The sequence below is a fragment of the Ailuropoda melanoleuca genome, chromosome 16, assembly GCF_002007445.2.
Source record: "Ailuropoda melanoleuca isolate Jingjing chromosome 16, ASM200744v2, whole genome shotgun sequence".
NCBI lineage: Eukaryota > Metazoa > Chordata > Mammalia > Carnivora > Ursidae > Ailuropoda > Ailuropoda melanoleuca.
In genome coordinates this window covers 17,611,458-17,631,121 of record NC_048233.1, presented here as the reverse complement: position 1 = coordinate 17,631,121, position 19,664 = coordinate 17,611,458, and the positions used below count along the sequence as shown (strand labels likewise).

Genomic DNA, 19,664 nt, shown 5'->3' with positions numbered 1-19,664 from the left:
CAGAGTGGCTGCACCAGCTTGCATTCCCATAAATTATCAGCTTTTTGTGATGGTTTTGTTTCTGTATGATAGAGGTACTAAGATTTGATGGGTTTATATATTTATTTGGAGTGATATTCTCATTACATAAAAGTATGCGAGTGACTTCCTAACTTGATTTACAAAAGTACAGTGGTAGAAACCTAAGGTCTCATGTGGGATACCAGTTTATGTAATAAACAATAAACTGATTAACAGAATAATTAAGAAAGTATAGCCTCTGGAGATAAGTGAAAAATACTGAAGTACCCAGATGTGATGAACACTATGAATGCACTGAGGTATGTAAATTCTGATGTTTAACAGAATAAAACACTGTGGGGCCTAAGGGGGGTAAAGTAACCTGGGATAGGGATTAGGATACCTTAATGATAAAACATGGAGGATAGCACCTTTTTTCCCTTAAAGTCTCTACCTGAAAGCATTAAAAAGCCAGTGTTGGTTGTGTGGTAGAAAGAACAGAAATACACAAATTCTTAAAAAAAAAAACAAAACCCCAATATTGCAAAAAGAAAGCAAATAAACCCCTATATATTGCATTATTTCCCTGTGCTCATCTTGCTTAGGAGGAATATAGTAGATTCTAATCCTAATATTCTGGGAGCTCTAAATTATAACAACATGGCTCCACAATGTTTATCTGGCTAAGAGACTTCTCTGACATCCTGACACTAAACAGATATGGGTACCCATTAGACAAAGACATAAAGGAATGGAGATCTTTAATAATGAATGGTAAAAAAAAGAGCACATTCTTTTCCCCGAAGTGGATGCTATTTTCAATTAAATTGATGTTTTTACTGTCCAAGTACTTTTTAGATCACAATGTCTTAAAGTAAAACTAAATAAAAATCTTAGTGCTCTCTTTTAAAAGACCGATGACTAAAATTATTATGAAGTATGAATATATTTATGTTCTTCTTTTATTTCTTCAAATTATCCAAAGTATTTCCTTTTACCCAATGTTGATATTATATTGACATGAAATTCATATAAAATCTACAAGGACCCTCTAACATGGAAGTCTTTTGCAGGCATGTTTTAGAGATATTGCAGTTCGGTTCCAGATGACTGCAATAAGGCGAACATCACAATAAAACGAGAAATGAATTTTTTGGTTTCCTGGTACATATAAAAGTTATGTTTACACTATTAAGTGTGCAATAACATTACGGCTAAAAAAACAATGTACATACCTTAATTTAAAACGCTTCATTGCTAAAAAATGCTAACCGTCACCTGAGCTTTTAGGGAGTCACAATCACTGATCACAGATCACCCTAACAAATGTAAAAATAATGAAAAAGTTTGAAATATTATGAGAATTCCCAAGATGTGATAGACATGAAGTGGGTAACTGCTGTTGGAAAAATACTGATACAAGATTAACTCAATCAATGCAGGGTTGCCACAAACTTTCAATTTGTAAAAAACATACTATCTGTGAAGCACAATACAGAAGTGTAATAAAACAAGCTATGACCATAATATTTTTTAATAAATATATAACTTTTCCCACTACATATCTATAACTGTAACATAAAATAAATAAGTCCTCTCAAATGTTTATTCGTTTGTTCTGTCTTATAAAATACTCCTAAAATATGGCTCCTGAGAACGAACTAACTAACTTCCTTCCTTCCTCTCTCCTTTTTTTTTTTTTTAAAGTAGGCTCCACGCCCAGCATGGAACCCAAAGTGGGGCTTGAACTCATGACTCTGAAATCAAGACCTGAGCTGAGATTGAGAGTTGGATGCTTAACTGAATGAGCCACCCAGGTGTCCCATATTTTCTAAATCATACACAGAAACTAAAAATACAAGTTAAATGAATACTGAGTGCCAATTAGTGAAAGCACTATAAATGAAATCCAAATGAGTCTTGAAAAAAAAACTTCACAGAGCCATCTCTGTTAATATACAGAATTCTTTGAACACATGATATACTAATTCTTTATTTTATATATTTATTATTTTATATATATATATATTTAATATATATTTAGTGCTATATACTTATACCACCTGGGCACTGTGGGAGGTGTCTGGCCCACTGTTTAAGTATCAATTCAGGGCCATTGCCACTGGCACAAAGGAGGACGGAATGCTCAGGTCCAGGAGAGAGGGTAGGGAAGACAATGATTCTCAGCCTTTCTTCAATTTTCCAAAGTCTGTCCCTTGCACTGTTTACAAAGCCTTTGTTTTCATCCTACACCTATCTTTTTTGTACTCCACAAGTTTTTTTTTTTTCTTTTTTGGAAGGGGCTCAAAATTCACATCAGGAGTCCTATCAATTCTGCTGTAACACTTGCGGAAAAGTGAGTTCTCCATGCGATTCAGATGTTAGGGAATAACTTGAATATCACATAAATTCTGCATTTGTTTATGCCTGATTTTGTCTGTGATCTTATGTTGTTTGTGTATACAGGTGTACACCAACTGTACAAGTGTACAAGCTCAAACATCTGCCAGCTACTTTAGTTCATTGTCTGTTTCATGAAACACACTCACTCACATGCAGTGACGCAACTTTAGTTTCAGATATCCCTACTTCGAAAACTTCCCCAAATCTCACAAGCTGAAACCCTCCCAAAGTTCACTTCCACATACAAACTGCAGGTCTTTTTCAAGGCAAAGGGTATCTGTAGTATTTTTGTGTTTCTTAAGCCTTTCACAGTAAAACTGTGCAACCGCTTTTATTAGTTTCCTATCTTTATTTTTACATGTTAACTAATGAAGTTTTTGAGTGGCCTTCTAATAAAATCATTTTCTACAAAAGCCCGCTGCTTTTCATTGCCTGATTGTGCACAGTGAGATGACTTTCAGGAGAATATGTGTTGTGTTATAGCAAAATTGATAGTGCCGCTGAACGACAAACTAACATACTTCTATGCTGCTAAAAGTGCATCTGAAGCTTTAATAGAAAAGATGCCATTAAAAAATCCTTGCCAGAGATTTTAAACTTTTCATGAATGAAAAGGAAAAACTGGAAAGGTATGATGTTACATAAATTTGTCTTTCTAGAGGAATCCTTAATAAAGAAGAGATAAAATTCAGGTCCTGACTTAAAAAAAACTCTTACGGTCACAGAACAAACTAATTCCCATCTTGTCTTTGACTCTGTGGCAGAGCAGAAGTCCTAACTTCAAAAAAAATATGACACCAGGTATTCATCCACTCTTACTTCCAGATTTCTGTGATGTATTTTTTTTTTAAAGATTTTATTTTTAAGTAATCTCTACACCCCATGGGGGTCTACCCTACAACCCTGAGATCAAGAGTCGCATGCTCCACCGACTGAGGCAGCCAGGCACCCCTGCCTGTGATGTTTTAATGTTCTGAGTCTAGACCAGTAGATCTCAACTGGGAGTGATCTGGAAATGTCTGGTAATATTTTTGAATGTCACAACTGGAGCTACTATCTAGCAGATAGAGGCCAAAATGCCACTAAATGTCTTACAATGCCCAGGAAAGCTTTCCACAGGAAAATGTCAACAGGGTGAGGTTAAGTAAGCCTAACTAGACCATCATAGCCCTCTAACAATGAACTCTGCTGAATAAGCCACATTTATTATTTCTTTGGGTTCCTGTCTTTCTCTAGAGACAACAGAGGCAGCAGGAAGTAATGGCAGTTGAGAGCACAGGTTCTGTTATCAGACCACCTAGGCTTGGATCGCAGCGCCCCCACTCACTGCCAGGTATCTCAATCACCTTTCCACACTTGAGTTTCCTCAACTTAGCACTAGTAGCTGGGTCATAGGTCGTTACAAGTTTATTTTTTTCAGAACTGCTCTAGGTACCAGGGATAACAGTGAACAAAACATAAAAAAATCTTTGCCCTCACACAACTTAACTTTCTAGTGGAGGCGTTTATGAGGATGAAAAGGGTGAGCAGTATAAACACGGCCTGAGAAAAATAAGTCCTTGATAACTTATTTTAATTGGAACCATAGGACTTACAGCATGTCACTGTCATTAAATTACTGTTCAGTCAACTGTTCACATTAAAAAAGTTTAAATTAGTACCTATCCAGTAGTCCACGTTCATTCATGGTTTTTCGCTTTCTAAGTTTCAGTTACCCGTGGGTCAACCGCAGTGATGATCCGACCTAGCCCCAGGAGGTCACAGGTAGCCACTGTCACAATACCTGTGTCATTCACTTCACTTCATCTCATCACACAAGCATTTTATCATCTCACATCACCACAAGAACAAGGGTGAGAACAGTACAAAATATTTTGAGAGAGGCCATATTACAGGAGACTGTTACAACTGCTCTATTTTATTAGTTATTGTTGTTAATCTCTTACTGTGCTTAATCTATAAATTAAACTCTACCATAGTTATGTATGTACACGAAAAAACATAGTACATACAGGATTTGGTACTACCCGTGCTTTTAAGCATCACTAGGGGTCTTAGAACGTATCCCCTGCAGATAAGAAGGGGCTATTACGCTCAGTATTTATGGTAAAAGAATAAAGTTAAAATCTCTCTTCGTTTTCATGCTTCTGGTAAATGCTTCTGCTCCTAGTATGTCAAAAAGACAGAGGAGAAAAGTAATTCTAATATAAAAGTTCCCAAGAAAGATTAGCTATGTTTTTATACTAGCAAAGGCAGTATGTGAGAATGTTCTTAAATAGTGACAAACAACACTTAGGGAAAAAAAATGGACCCAGCTATTCCAGAGAGTTCAGGGCTGAAGGAAATAGGTCATATTCACTAGCTCAAGCTGAGGATCATGCTCTATCCAAAGTCCAGATAAAAGGGTTGAATCAACGCCATTTTTAGAAAGATATCAAGAAATCGACAAATAGCAACACAAATTGCTTGCTCTTTGGCATTATGCCCTCTTCACTATTTATTACCAGACGTAATCATTTACTAAACTAGAAGATCAAATGCAAGACCTGCTTATTTAAAGCCTCTATGGAACTACTTAATTCAGTAATAATTTAGTTTTAAAAGATCTTAGGATGAATAAATTAGTATGTGTATAAAACGGTATGTTTCTATCAAATTATATAAGTAATAAATTAAAAATGACATGTCTACTGGAGATAGAATATATTCATTATCCTACCTTATTCCTTTTCAAATCTTGTATTTGTGAACCAAATAATATATCATCTAGGTAACTGTAGAAAATCTAGATGAAGCTGGGCCATTTTAAGCAGTACTAAGCTTTCTAGCAGCCTACATAAAAAGCCTACATAAAAAGCTGAGGGAAGCGTGGGTGGCTCAGTCAGTTAAGCGTCTGCCTTCAGCTCAGGTCATGATCCCAGGGTCCTGAGATTAAGCACCCCACCCCCACATCAGGCTCCCAGCAGGGAGCCTGCTTCTCCCTCTCCCTGCAGTTCTCCTTGCTTGTGTGCGCTCTCTGTCAAACGAATAAATAAAATCCTAAAAAAGGGGGGGGGGAAGCTGATAAACTACATTGCTCCTATAGCCTCGTTATGGAAACAGGGCAATTTACTGGGTTTGAGTTAACTCTTAGTGGCAGGTGCTTTTATATGAAGAATAACGAACGTACGGCAGCACACTGAAGACAGTGGAAGCTGATATTTGTGTCCCTTTCCAAGGTCACTGGAGCAAGGCATTTTTTTGTTCAGTCCACATTGCTAGTCTTCCCTCAGCAGGAGACATAAGGGAGGATGCCACTGACATTGTTAAGGAAATACCTCCCTCCACATACTAAGTAGGTGCGTAAAACGCACAATATTGCATATTTCATATATAAACACTCAATAAAATTATGGGTTTAGAAAGAGGAATAAAAGATTTTCAAATCGGATTGTGTGTGTATGTGTTGCTAATGAGTTGCAGGCGTTCTTTATACATTTCGGGTATTAACTCCTTATCAAATACATGATTTGCAAATATTTCCTTACTTGGTAGGTTGCCTTTTTGTTTTGTTCTGCAGAAGCTCTTTAGTATGATTTAGTCCCACTATTTCTGCTTCTGTTGCTTTTGCTTTTGGTGTCAGAAAAAAAAAATTTTTTTAATGTTTTGGCCAACTAACTGCAATGTTCTGGACACTTCTTAGTATTGCAATTTTCTCCTATGGAAATACTTGTTTGTGTGCTTGTGTTTTAATACCTTTGTTTCATGGGTAATTTCAATGACTGCTTTAATACAAAATCCATTCTGTTTTTAAATTTAAGAAATATCAAAACTGCTATTAACATTGTCAATAACCAGTATAATTATTCTGAGTAATACATTTGACAAAGCAAGCTTTAGGAGTGTTTTATATGTGTAATTGTGGCAATAACATAGGAAATTTATCCACTGTGCACAAAAAAGACATAGTTTTAGAAAACTGTTCCACAGAGGAGATTTTGGTTGTCTCTTACTAAACTCAATGCAAACCCCTTTGTACGATTTGTTCTGAATCATGTGTTTCCCTTATGGGGAAGAAAGAAGGATTTAATTTAGTGTAAGAAAAATAGGATATCATAGTGGTTTGGCAATTCCTCTGGCAACGAAGCCGGAATCATGACTTGGACTTTTACAAGGGCCCAACCCATAAAAGGTGCCACATAGTCACAGTGTTGTTAGATGGGAGCGAAGCAAAAGAGATGTGGGAAATAGGGAGGCTATTTATTTCTTAAATTAGGCCGAAAACTACAGAGCAAACAGCTCAAATGTGAACTTATAACTCTTGTTTTTTGTATCCTACTTAAAACAAAAAGGAGTATTGTACATTCTCAGTTTATCCTTGGTTTCAGTACACTTTCAGACAATAACACTCTCCAGAGCTTGTTTTAAGACTGAAAAGCTTTTATCACTAGACTTCACAGCCTTATCACTTTGAGACTCAGTCTCAAATTAGGTTTTAAAAACATGTTTGTAGCAGTGACTTAGCTATTAAATCAATTGGTTCTACGGTAGTTGACAGTAATTTTTAAAATATTGTTAAATGTTAGGTTTGTTAATATTTTATACAGACAACTACTTTCATTTGTTTTTCTTTTAATAAAAAGGAGAAAATGTTATGTTGAAATCTGACTACCACAATGACTATGTCTGCAATTTATTTTTAAACTGAAAATATGCTGGCTTGAAAACTGTGCCTACAGTTAAAGGCAATGTTTTAAGAACAAAAGAAAAACACTACAAGTGCCCTGCCTTTCTTGAGAGAGAGACTCAGTTCTTGAACCTTAGTTATGTGAAGAAATAACCACTGAGTTAGCAATCTAAAAGGTTGTAATTTTTTTTTTTTGCAAAACATGAAAAGTATATATTTCCTTTCCCCGCATTTCGTTCTAAATGCCATTTGCCTTTAACTTAGAACTAACTGCTTCCAGACATCCTGCTCAAACCTCAGTGATTCATTTACCCACCATCTCCTAAGGTCTTAACTCTTAATCTTCTGCTCTCCATTCTCCTCTCATCATTTAGAAGATGTATCATTTCCTATTTTGGGGGGAGGAAAGGGGTGGTTAAAAAAGAAAGGATTTCTCAGGTGTGAGTACCTTGCTCATCCTCACTTCCAGCAGTAAGCATTAAAATCGTCATCTTCACAATCGCCACCACTTAAGCAGGACAGTGAGTGCGGCTCACACACGTGGTTGTCACACCTGTACTCAAAACGTGACAATGGATCCTCACATAGACCCTTGGAGATATTACTACCTTCACTTTATAAACGAATAAACTGAGGCTCACAGCATTTACAAAGTTGTCAGAAGTCATACAGCGACAAGCTGAGGAAGAGGCAGCCCCAAGGCCTGAGCGGTACCGTTTTCAGATCCCCACCTTTCAACAGCTGCCCCTGCCCTGGATCTTATCCCAGCCGAAGAGACCTTTCAGCCCTGCCCTACATCTCTGTTTCTGCCCAACAGTACTAAAACAAAACACTATACTTTCTTTAGAGGTCCTTCCCCTCTTCCACAGACCAGAGACACACAGCCTCCCTCATGGCTCCTCTTCCTGTCTCCTTCTGCCTCACTGCCTAGCATCACCCCAAGACCACGTCTATCTGAAGAACAGTAATGAAACCCTTCTCAATCCCTATTTAATTTTAGACTCCCCATTTCATTTCTATCTTCCTATTCTCTAAGGCTTCACAATCATTTTCCACTCTTAGATGCTCAGGCAAAATTATCGCAACATAATCCTAGACGTTGCCTCACATTTGCCAATTATAGGTACCCAAGAATTTAAGTACAAATAGCAGCAATTGTAAAGCCTGGGTTTTACAAAAGCACCCTGAAGGAACTGAAAATCTTGCTCTTCTCAGTGGGAAAATATGAACATGATGTAATGCTGCAAGTACAAAGATGAAAGCATTATTATAGACTAGGAACAATAAAGAAAAATTAAAAAATACAAGGCTTACATAAAAATTCACCTGTTTTAGTTCTGAGTTATTTATCATTTCTAAATCACCTTTTAAGCAAAACCTCAAATCAAGCCAACATATTCATTTACAATCTATAAACACTTTTTAATAGATTTTAAATAATTTTGGAAATAATGCAAGAATAATTCAATTAACTCCATGCTAGTTATAAACAAAATGTCACATTAATAAGTGCTACATATTCTGAGTGTTATGGCACGGTTACGTTTTAGATCATTTGATAAATTACATTATAAGCAAAAATACCTATAATAATGTAGATAATTTTTTCACCCCTAAGGCATTTGAGTGACTCTTAAGAAGCTTTTAAACGGGAAGGTTAAATGGCACTTAATGGTTAGAACAGAAATACGATTCTTAGAACATACACGGTAACCCACCAAAGTGATTTCCTGCCAAGCATTCAAGAAGGTGACACTTCTGGTTGCCACCCAGAAATTACCCTATGAGAATACACAACTGAAGACATCTCCATCACTGCCCTAAGGGATGACTTTTATGTCCCCAAGACTCTTTTTTTTTTTTTAAAGATTTTATTTTTATTTATTCGACAGAGATAGAGGCAGCCAGAGAGAGAGGGAATACAAGCAGGGGGAGTAGGAGAGGAAGAAGCAGGCTCATAGCGGAGGAGCCTGATGTGGGGCTCGATCCCACAATGCCGGGATCACGCCCTGAGCTGAAGGCAGACGCTTAACCGCTGTGCCACCCAGGCGCCCCAGCCCAAGACTCTTTTAACAGCATTCAGAGTCACCTCCTTTTAACTAGGCTCTCTCCTATTTAGAACATCCTCCTCACTAAACCTTAAGTGTTTTTTTGTAAAATGGGAACCAAAACCCAAACAACAAATAACAAACCCTACCCCATAGGACTTTTGAAAGAATAAAGTACTTCGTAGCATGAAGCTACATTACCTGGACCTAACAAAGTACTCACTGAACCTTAGCTAAACTTGAATATGCAAGGAGAGATTTCTTGAAAACTAAAATGATATCCCTTCCTTCCTTGCTTTACGAAGTTGCTAGCTCTCTGCTCTGTCTTAAATGTGAAGTAGAGTGGTCTGCAAAAGACTATAATGAATGAAGAACCTGATAATCTAAGGTTAAAGTTTACTGTTGAATAATCTATGCAAAAAAGCACTTGCAACACTACATAAGGGGGAAGAAGTGTTAACGGGATATTACAGTGGTTTAAAAGAACACTTTTTAAAAAAATTACAGTCATTTGTATAAAAAAGTTTTATTTGCAGGGGCGCCTGGGTGGCACAGCGGTTAAGCGTCTGCCTTCGGCTCAGGGCGTGATCCCGGCGTTATGGGATCGAGCCCCACGTCAGGCTCCTCTGCTGTGAGCCTGCTTCTTCCTCTCCCACTCCCCCTGCTTGTGTTCCCTCTCTCGCTTGGCTGTCTCTATCTCTGTCAAATAAATAAATAAAATCTTTAAAAAAAAAAAAAAAAAGTTTTATTTGCAAAAGTCTAATGGAGTTTTAAAATAAAACTAAACAGAACTCCAACTTAGAAACATGTTTGTAGTCAGATTATTCTTAGCATTTAAAAGAAATAACGTGGTCCATATATATATAGGAATTGCATTAATTCAGGCAACTCTACTATCCCCTAATGAATGCCAATTACTAATTTTTTATTGTAACAGGCATTAAATAGAAGTTTACTATATCATTGGTAAGGAAGCAAACAAAAATTAGAAAAAGCTGAATTTAAGCACTACCTCTTCTGCGTGTGGTCATATACCACTTTAACACATTAATCTAATTCTAACCTACACATAAAGAACCACATAATTTCAAGATCCAGTTTATTTTATTGTAGATGACACATTCTTTCCAATAGTCAAATTGACAGAATAGTTCAATTCAAACAAAAAAAGGTCAGTCATCACTGAACTTTACTCTTCTTCATTGCATAGTGTTTAGTCATTTTGATCCTACATGAGCTTTATCTGAACAATCACTTCCAGAACAAAAAGGTAGTTACCAATAAGTCAAATGATACCTCTATGAAACAAAGATTTTGTAAACAAACAAACAAAAAAAAGCTTTTCTTTCAAAATGGCTGTACTTTTGTGTAACTTAGATACTTTATTCAATATGAGACTGGTACTGGTGACATAGCCTTAATAACATTACAAACAAACACACAGGAAGAGTAATAGAACCAAAATCAAAATACAAAGGGGAGGCCAATTTGGGCTTGGTCTTGCTTAGCAAGGGGAAGAGCAGAGAAGATGTCACGGAAGTGGCTGCCATTGACCTGAGCCTCAGGATCAGCAGTCAGATGTGGCTAGAATTTAGTACAGATTGAAAGGAGGGGGTACAGAAATGGGGCAGAAAATCTAGGCTTTGAGTAACAACACACTACATATAAAACATTTACTATATAAGTATTGAAGTAATGTACCTGTTTCACTCTTAGGAGCAAATATATATATTTTTTACTCTGAAAAGGTTCAATGCACTTCTGTGACGCACACAGCACTTAATTAAGGCTCCCTTTAGTGAACAAATCATTATCCCTGAATAGTGAGAAATTTCTCACTTACAGATGAGGTGGGAGTGGGACAGAAATCTGACCCAGAATGGCAGGGTAAGGCCCACTTCCTACAGCAGAGACAGTAAGTAGAGCGACCAGTGAAATCCAGTGGTCACTGCTGGCCATGGTGACGACAGTATTGTACCCCAAAGACACATTTCTTTCTAACAGACTACTAGGCTATGGTACCCTATTAGTTGGTTTGATAACTAGGTCTTCATCATCACAGTGAAAATGAAATCTCTCCAATACAAGGATCAAGGGAGACTCCTCATTCATTTAACTTGCTTAATCAATTCATTTACTCATGGTCAAATATTTCCTAAGCATCTACGATGCACAGATTTTGTACTGTACACCACTAGAAAACAATACATGGCTCATGACTATTAGCTTAAAGAACACGATTTTATCTGAGTTTCACTAAGCTAAATTTCAAAAAAGAATAGCACAATTATACTTTTCCATCAGGCTTCAGTATTCATGGAAAGAGTTCCTTAAAGCATACCTTATTCATTAGAAAACAGACAAGTACTTTATTCTCTGCTGTCTTAGACTTCAGTAAAACTTTCATGTCAATTTCAGGTTATTTTCCCCTGCAGTTCTGCTCATCCCCCCTCCCCCCCCACCCCCCGGATTTTGGCTAGATTTAATTTCCTGTTCATACAAAGAAGTTTAAGTAACTTCCCTTCACTCGAACTTTAGCAGCATTTAGGCCAATGACCTCTGATGTCATAATACCTCAAAAACATCTTTGTTTAAAATGTATACTGAATATATTCCAATTCATCGTTAATAGTAACTTCCTGATTAAGTTTAAAATACAAGCTATTTTAAAAACACGTTAAAATATTTTAAGTGGGTTCAAGATAAATTTTTAAAGGGAATAAAAATATTCATGAGTTCTCCGTATACTTAAATTTTCTGGCTTTGGGCAGAATTTTCAGCTTCTAGCTTAAAATTTTGCAACTAAAGGGAAAAAACTGTGAATGTTGAATTAAGGTCATCAAGTCAAATAAAATGAATTTGAAACCCTGCTTCTATATTTCTATGCTTCCAAATGTAGAAGTACAATGTATACTAGGAGTCACATATGAGGCAGTGATAACAAATTCCTCAAATTTGATATTTTTTACATTCAAAAATTAAGATGACTTAGATAATTTCCTTTCAATACTCAATTATGTAATTCACACAGAAAATATGTACAGGCGCCTTAATTCTTTAGTTGCAGAAAACCGATATGAAAATATTTAAAATATTAATAACATCCATATTGCCCTATCTTCAACTAGATTTAAAAAGTATAAAGTGCCTATTCTTTAAGTGAAAACTTTGTTTGAAAATTCTTAAAAAAAACCTTGAAATCATAAGACTGCTACTGAACCCGCATAAAAAGAATTATACCGGAAATGGCAAAATGTAAAAGACTTTTCAAAGGCTTGTTTGTACCATACAAATAGTATGAAATTAAAATAACAACCATCTTCTCAAAATGGAGAAGAAAGTTACAAGCAAAAAAGCTACATACAAAGAAAGTCTTTCCCAATCTAATCTCCTTAAATTAATGGCTTCAAAACAACTAAATCAATATAGAGTAAAACTCAAAGAAACATAAATATTGTTAATGAGAAATAAATCTTTAAAGGCATGTTGCCCAGCTTTTATAACCAATGGCAGTAGTAACTTTATTTCTTTAAATGCCAAAATGTTGTCTATAATAATCTCCTACCATTATACTGGTTTCAAATTTTAGGTTAATGAGGATTCCTATTTTTGAATTATTACTGAAACAGCCCAAATAATTAAATTAATAAACAGCAGCTTCAACCAACTGTTAGTTTAAACTAGTATTAGTATACATTTTAATAAAAACATTATGTAATGAATACTGTTAACATCTCCACAGGAATTTCTGAGAATTATTAATTTAGTTCTCTTTAAGGAAAAAAAAATATACAAGCTTCTCTTCCGAGTAAGTTAAACAAGACAAATGTAAAAATTTTTAATTAAAATCTTTAGGCTTTAAAGCAATATGCAACTATTATGCATTTATGTAGCTAAAGTAAAGGAGAGACCAAGAGGAAGATCACATTTTAAAATGCCCAAGTCATTTGAAAACCTAACGATGTACAGTATTTATATTTTTACAAAAACACAATACTTCGGTTATAGAGACATTTATGTCAATTTTTTGCACTAGACACTGTGCCTGGCACTAGGGCTACAAAGATTATTTACCACAGGATCATTATCTGAGAAAAAAGTCCTAATGCTCATTTACCCATGACTTATTACTAATACATAAATAGATTAAGAGTAACAAGAATTACTCACCAGCCTTCATCAAAATTACATTTGTGAACAGACATTTAACTACAGGCAAAAAGGATACTGGAATAAAAATCAGACTCAACTCCTTTGTCTTTGAGCTGCTCCCAAATGAGCACTGTGGGGACTAAGCACTAAGGAAATGCACTGGGGCTGTCAGGACAGCCTGCCACTCTGCAAGTCTGACACCAGACTGACGTCACGCACCAACATGTCACTGCAGCCGCAAATTCAGGCAGCTTCTCCAGGAAGACTCTGTTGTGATTATGCATGCCTTCCAGCCATAAGAGTGAAATATGATTTCAATTCCCTTTAAAGTTGGCATACAGCATAGGGTAAAATATCAGCATATATGGCTGCAAACAGCTCTTGAAGAAAACATTTCATGAGTAATTTTAAATAACCTTAGCTCAAAATAAAGAGACGTTTCCTGTTAAAACTGTAAGCATACCAATTTAAACGACTTCTCTAAAAACATTTATTTTGTTGTTGTTGCTCCCAAAGTTCATACATACTTATTTCAAAAATTCAACCAATAAAAGGCATAAAGTTAAAATTGCCTGGTGTTCCACCACCCAGAAATGATAATAGCTGCTTAGATTTACTGATCACTTACTATGTCAATCATTTTACAAACTCATCTGAGCCTCATAATACAGTAATACAAGTAAGTTCTTCATTTTACGGAAGAAACTGAGACACAGAGTAGTTATGGAACAATGCTATTAAGTGACTGATCAGGATTCAAAACCCAGATTGAGTGTCTCTACTGCCTATATATTTGATCACGAAATTATACTACCTAGTAGTAAACATAGCAGTTGTATACTTTCCGGCAGACCAGAGTTTGTTTATATAAACATATTTCAATATAAAAAAAAATCAAACTATATATGTTGTTTGCAACTTGCTCTTTTCATTCAACAATATGCCATGGACAGTTTCCCATGTCAATAAATACATTCTTAACTTTTCCTTTTTTGATGGCTACCCATCACAATTACCTAAACCTGATTCCTACTGGACACTTGTTATAATTTTTTTTATTATCACAAATAATACTTAATGTATATCACTGGCCAGACATCTTTGTGCATTCCTGTATTTAGATGTGTAGGATAATTCTTAGAAGCGGGATGGGTAGGTCAAATCATGTGCACATTTTCAACATTTACATGCTTTGTCCTCCAAAAAGAGGTAAAAATTTGTGTATCTCAACGCATTAAATTTCTCCTTTCCCCACAAACTGGGTATTGACAATTACTTTTCTTCTTTACAAATCTAATAGAAAATACATGCTATCACACGGTTCTAACTGCGCACGTGTGTTTGTGTTTTAAGTGCAAATGATATTATGCCTCTCTTCATACACTCATTCACACAGCAGGCTGTTCAGCTTCACGGTCACAAGCACCTGGCTCTGCAATCAGAGATGGGAGTCAAGCTCTTTCTCTCAATAGTTCCCTGGGGACTGGCAAGTTACTTTGCTTCTGTACGCCCTCATTTCCTTATATAGAAAATAAAGATAACATTAATCTTCATGGGATTTTTGTGAGAATTATATGAGAAAAATTACACAAGCAACTGGAACAGTGCCTACCACATAATAAGTGTTTACTTAAATGTATTTCATATCTAATGGCCAACCACAGTTCTGCATTTCATGCCCTTTTCCCGAAATGGTGATTCTTAAATGAGTACATGAACAAGTCATTTTAGAAGATATATTGTAAATATCTTGTAGGAATGCTAATGTCATAAAAATGTTCAGTTACCTCAATGTAAGTTGAGTTGTCTTACAACTAAATCTAGCATGTAACATAACTGGCGCTACAACACTCCTTTCATATGAAACTGCTATAGCAAAAATTGAAAATAGCATCTCAAGTTGAGAAAACAAAATTGTTTCATCATGTAGTCTGAAATACAGACAAGCAAGCCAACACAGTTTGCTATAACCAGAAGGGTTTGCATATGTTTTAGAAAAGTAGTGATTCATGATCTTTCCCATTTTTTCAAAGTGAAGATTTTGCTAGTCTCAATTATGCTCAGTTTAAACGTCTTATACAAAGAAAGAAACAAAACCCATTCTTGAAAACATCAAAGTCAACAATTTTTCCCACAGTTCTAAAAGTTCCACAGCACCCTTTATTTTTATTTTTTAAAAAGATTTTATTTATTTGACAGAGAGAGAGCACAAGCAGGGGGAGCTGAAGAGGGAGAAGCAGGCTCCCCAGCTGAGCAGGGAGCCAGGCGTGGGGCTCGATATCCCAGGACCCTGGGATCATAATCTGAGCTGAAGGCAGATGGTTAAGCAACTGAGCCATGGCCCCCTTTAAATGACACAAATTGTAACAACCTATAAACAGATATGGAGATTAAAATGTATTAAGCTTATCACAGCCCTACTCCCAAACCAAACCAACCTTCTATTAAATAGTAACGTCTTCAACTGTTCTCATTATCAGGCTAGTTATAACAAAACACCTCTAAAAATACTAGGAAGGAAGTTTTAGACTATTCTAGCGGATCTGGTTTAGGTGTATTCACTGCTGTAGATGCTATAAAACTATCCTATGCAAAGGCAGACATCTCTGTACTATGCTTGTAGAATCAGTGATATGGCGGCCAGGAGAAAAACAAGAACGAAGCAGTAGAGATCTGTCAAGATTCTGAAGATGAACAGGAATACTGAGAACTAACAAGCCGACCAAGTGTTTGGTTTATGAAGTTACCAGCACCTTGCACTATTTCTTTAGAACCTGGGAGGCTCAGGCCCCCTCATCACCCACCCACAGCTTACAAGGACTTCCACAGGGAAAAAGAGGGAATAAGAGAAGGTGCCTCCTCTGGAGGCTTGGAATGGACAGTTTAATAGGGAAAAGAGAGCTGTAAACAGATCATTATAACATAACCTGATTTGCAGAGCACTGAAAAGGAAGTAGCTAAATGCCTGGGGGGAATCTGGAAAAGGCTTAACAAAGTAAATGACAGCTGGCCTAACTATTTCAAGAGGAGATTTCAGTTAGAGGCAGCAGTAGTTGTAAAAGTACAAATTTAAGATGAAATCTGAATTTTACACCTACAAAAGGTGCCCAATTAACAGAGAAACTATTCATTTAAGGGAAAAAAAATGCACATACCAAAAAGGCAATTCTCCCAAATGCCTTATAAGATTCTGCCCTGCTTTTCCTCAATGTCAGTGATAGCCAGTTTAGCTTTCTCAATTCTGCCCAAACCATGTTTTAGGAAAAGAAGCTGAGGCAGACAGTAGATGTATGCCCCACTACTACGTCAGAGCTAGTAAACTTCTTTAAATCAGTAGGAAATCCTAAATCTAAATTAATCCTGATTCTCTTTTCATGTATCTCTATGCTATAGGGCATGCTTCATTAAAAAGCCACAGAAGAAAAGTCCAATGAAGGCCTCCAAAGTATTCACCACCAAATAATGTGTTTCAGTGTATTCTTTAGGGATGTTCATGATAATGACTAAGGGTTCAGTTTGTGAGGACTATCATTTTTCATTTCTTTTAACTTCTCAGTGGCATTTAAAACTCTTGACTACTCACTTCTTAGAAATGCCACTCTTGATCTTAACTTACATAACCTGGTTCCTAGCTTCCTTCTGCAAAACAAGCTGAAGTCCAAACGACTTGATCCAGCACACAACTGTCTCCATAATTTGGTGCCAATTTACTCAACATTAACACCAATGGAGAAGTCCTCTTAATGGGTAAGAAACAGATCTACCAATCTCTTTTCCATATACTAATAGTGCTAGAGAACAGAAAGAACTCAAATGTTCCATCAGGTGATTACTGATTTTATCTCCTAGGTCAATAATGCAGATCTTTCAGATCAGAAAAATACTAGTATAATGAAAAGACCACAAATGCATGTTTCTGATGTGTGTTTTTTCCCAACACCACTAAGCACTGAACTCAATTCTGACACCATGTACCTGGAGATGTCCCAGAACCCACAGGTTAAGTAAGGGCTCCAACCCATAAGACTGCCTTCACTTAAGATAGCAATCTTAAATCCAGTTTGTTACCTGTGCTTCTGACCCACTGGGTATAAACTGGAGATTCCCACAACCCCCTTCTCATCTTTGATTAATTTGCTGGAGTGGTTCATGAAATCACAGAAACATTTACTTATGTTTAAAAATTTCTTATAGAAGATATTATAATGGATATAGTTGAATAGCCAGATGAAGAGGTACAAAGAGCAGGGTTTGGAAGGGTCCTGAGCACAGGAGCTTCTGTCCCTATGGAACTGGGCTACACCACCCTCCCTAGCAAGTAGATGTGTTGACTAGCCTGGAAGCTCATCAACTCTTCTTGTTCAAGAGTTTCTACGGTGCTTAATCTGTAGTATGGACTCCCTCAATCTCCCTCTCCCTGAGGTCAGTGGGTAGGGCTGAAAGTTCTAATCATTTGGTCTTTCTGGTTAACCAGCCCCATCCTGAGACTATCTAGGGTCCCCACTCTTAATCACCTCAATAGTCTAAGCTCAAAAAGGCACTCTTATTACTCAGGAAATTCCACGGGTTTTGAGGAGCTTTGTGCCAGAAACCAGGAACAAAGACCAAATATACTTCTTACACATATCACAATACAATACTCAAATGCAAAGTTACACAAAAGTAAAGTAAGAATACCAACAGCCTCCTTATCCTTTCTCCCAAATTTCCAAATTCATTTATTTTGGCTTCACACTGTATCTTCATGACTTAAAGAGAAAACACCAAAATAGCACTAATTACAAAAGTACATTAAAAGTCGTTCACAAATACAGTGTATCTCTCTCACATATCCTCACTATCTTCTGGTAACCAGGCAGAGAGTAAATCAGCTCACAGAAATTAAACTCAAACCCAATGATAGCTTGAGAGGGATCTCAAATGTCCCACAAATTCACTGCACAGGTAAGCACTATAAAACTTGAAATTCAGTATAAAAACAAACTGTACCACCAAGGAGACAGTCAATGTGAATGCTGGGCCAACAACTTCTAAACACTAACTTAGTTATCATCATCATTGGATACTGTGAAAATTAGTAATGGGAATCCTAAAATGGAGTCAAGAGGTTTTGGCACCGGGAGCTCTCATGCCCTACTGTTACTGAATGATCTATCACAGCCACTATTTCTGGAATCGAATGGGTAAGACCTGGTGCACTGTGGTCAATTGCTCCATCCCATGGAATCCTGAGAAGGCTGGAAAAATTGAAAGCACAGCTCCTGGCTGGGTTTGCCAACACTGTTGATGAACAAATTCAGACAAACCCATTGCAAGAGAAGCCAATAACTCAAAAGACGAGTGTTTGGAAAGAGAAAAGGGAGAAATTTATTTCAGGTGTTGGCAGACAGGGAAGGTAGCAGGCTCAAGCCTTAACAACCAACCTCCACCAACAAGATGGACATCTAGAGTTTTAAAGATTTTATTTATTTATTTTAGAGAGAGCGGGCAGGGGAAGGGGTAGCGGGGGAGGGAGAGGGACAAGCAGACTCCACTCTGAGAATGGAGCCCAAAGCAGGACTTGATCTCAAGACCCTGAGATCATTACCTGAGCTGAAACCAAGAGCGGGCCACTTAACTGACTGAGCTACCCAAGCTCCCCGACACTTAGGGTTTTATAAGGAGAGGCTGCGGGTGGGGGTACGTGCAAGACAGCAGGCAGGCAGCCTGGGTGGAGGTGGGTGTGTGTTCAGCGTATGATCATGGGCGGGTAAGGGGACATGCTGGGTGGTTGTGGTCTTCTAGGCATTCTACTGCTACCAGAGAGTTTTCTGGTCTCTGGTGGCTATAATGTTCTGGTCATTGCAAAACATCTTCATCAGTGCCTCAAGAAAGTGTGACAATAAGAACAGAATAATAAGAAAGAAATAAGAACAATGGGCTGCAGTTAGAGCATGAGTTAAGTGGTCTTGTCTCTTTCTGGTTTTAACTGTTAAGGTCTATAGTTTGAGCATGAGGGCTCACTGACACTACCACTCCTGGTCCACTGCAGACCTGACAAGAACTTGGACCTTGGACAAATGGACTTGACCTTGCATGTGAATACTATTCTACTATTCCAGCAGAGGAAGAGAGGCTTTCTTTATCTCTCCCCACTAACCCCAACAGCTCAGCCAATGAAAAGCCACATACTGCCAACTCCCAGGTTGCTCCAATTGACTTTTAGTTTATAATACCCTTCCCAACAGAGCATACCTCTCCTTTGTTGCTGGGTTTTTCTGCAGCTAGTTTGTCTTGGATTGCAATTTTCTTTTACCCCCCAAATAAACTCATTTTTTGTTGGTAAAATAACTGGCAGTTTCTATTTTTAAGGTTAACAACACTGACATTAGCAGTTCAAATATTCTCAATTTACT

At 37.0% G+C, this 19,664-nt stretch overlaps 1 protein-coding gene across 6 annotated transcripts in view; it reads right to left on the bottom strand.

Moving 5' to 3' along the window:
• Nucleotides 1-19,664, bottom strand: part of PLEKHA5 (pleckstrin homology domain containing A5) — a 239,568-nt gene that overhangs the window by 104,598 nt on the left and 115,306 nt on the right. The window contains exon 1 of one of the 6 annotated variants that reach the window (XM_034644713.1): nucleotides 13,288-13,501. The exons of the other annotated variants lie outside the window; for them this stretch is intronic. Coding sequence (XP_034500604.1) covers nucleotides 13,288-13,322 — 35 coding nt within the window. The 5' untranslated portion in view covers nucleotides 13,323-13,501. Of the gene's footprint in view, nucleotides 1-13,287; nucleotides 13,502-19,664 lie in introns of those variants that run through there. 6 annotated transcript variants of the gene reach the window in all.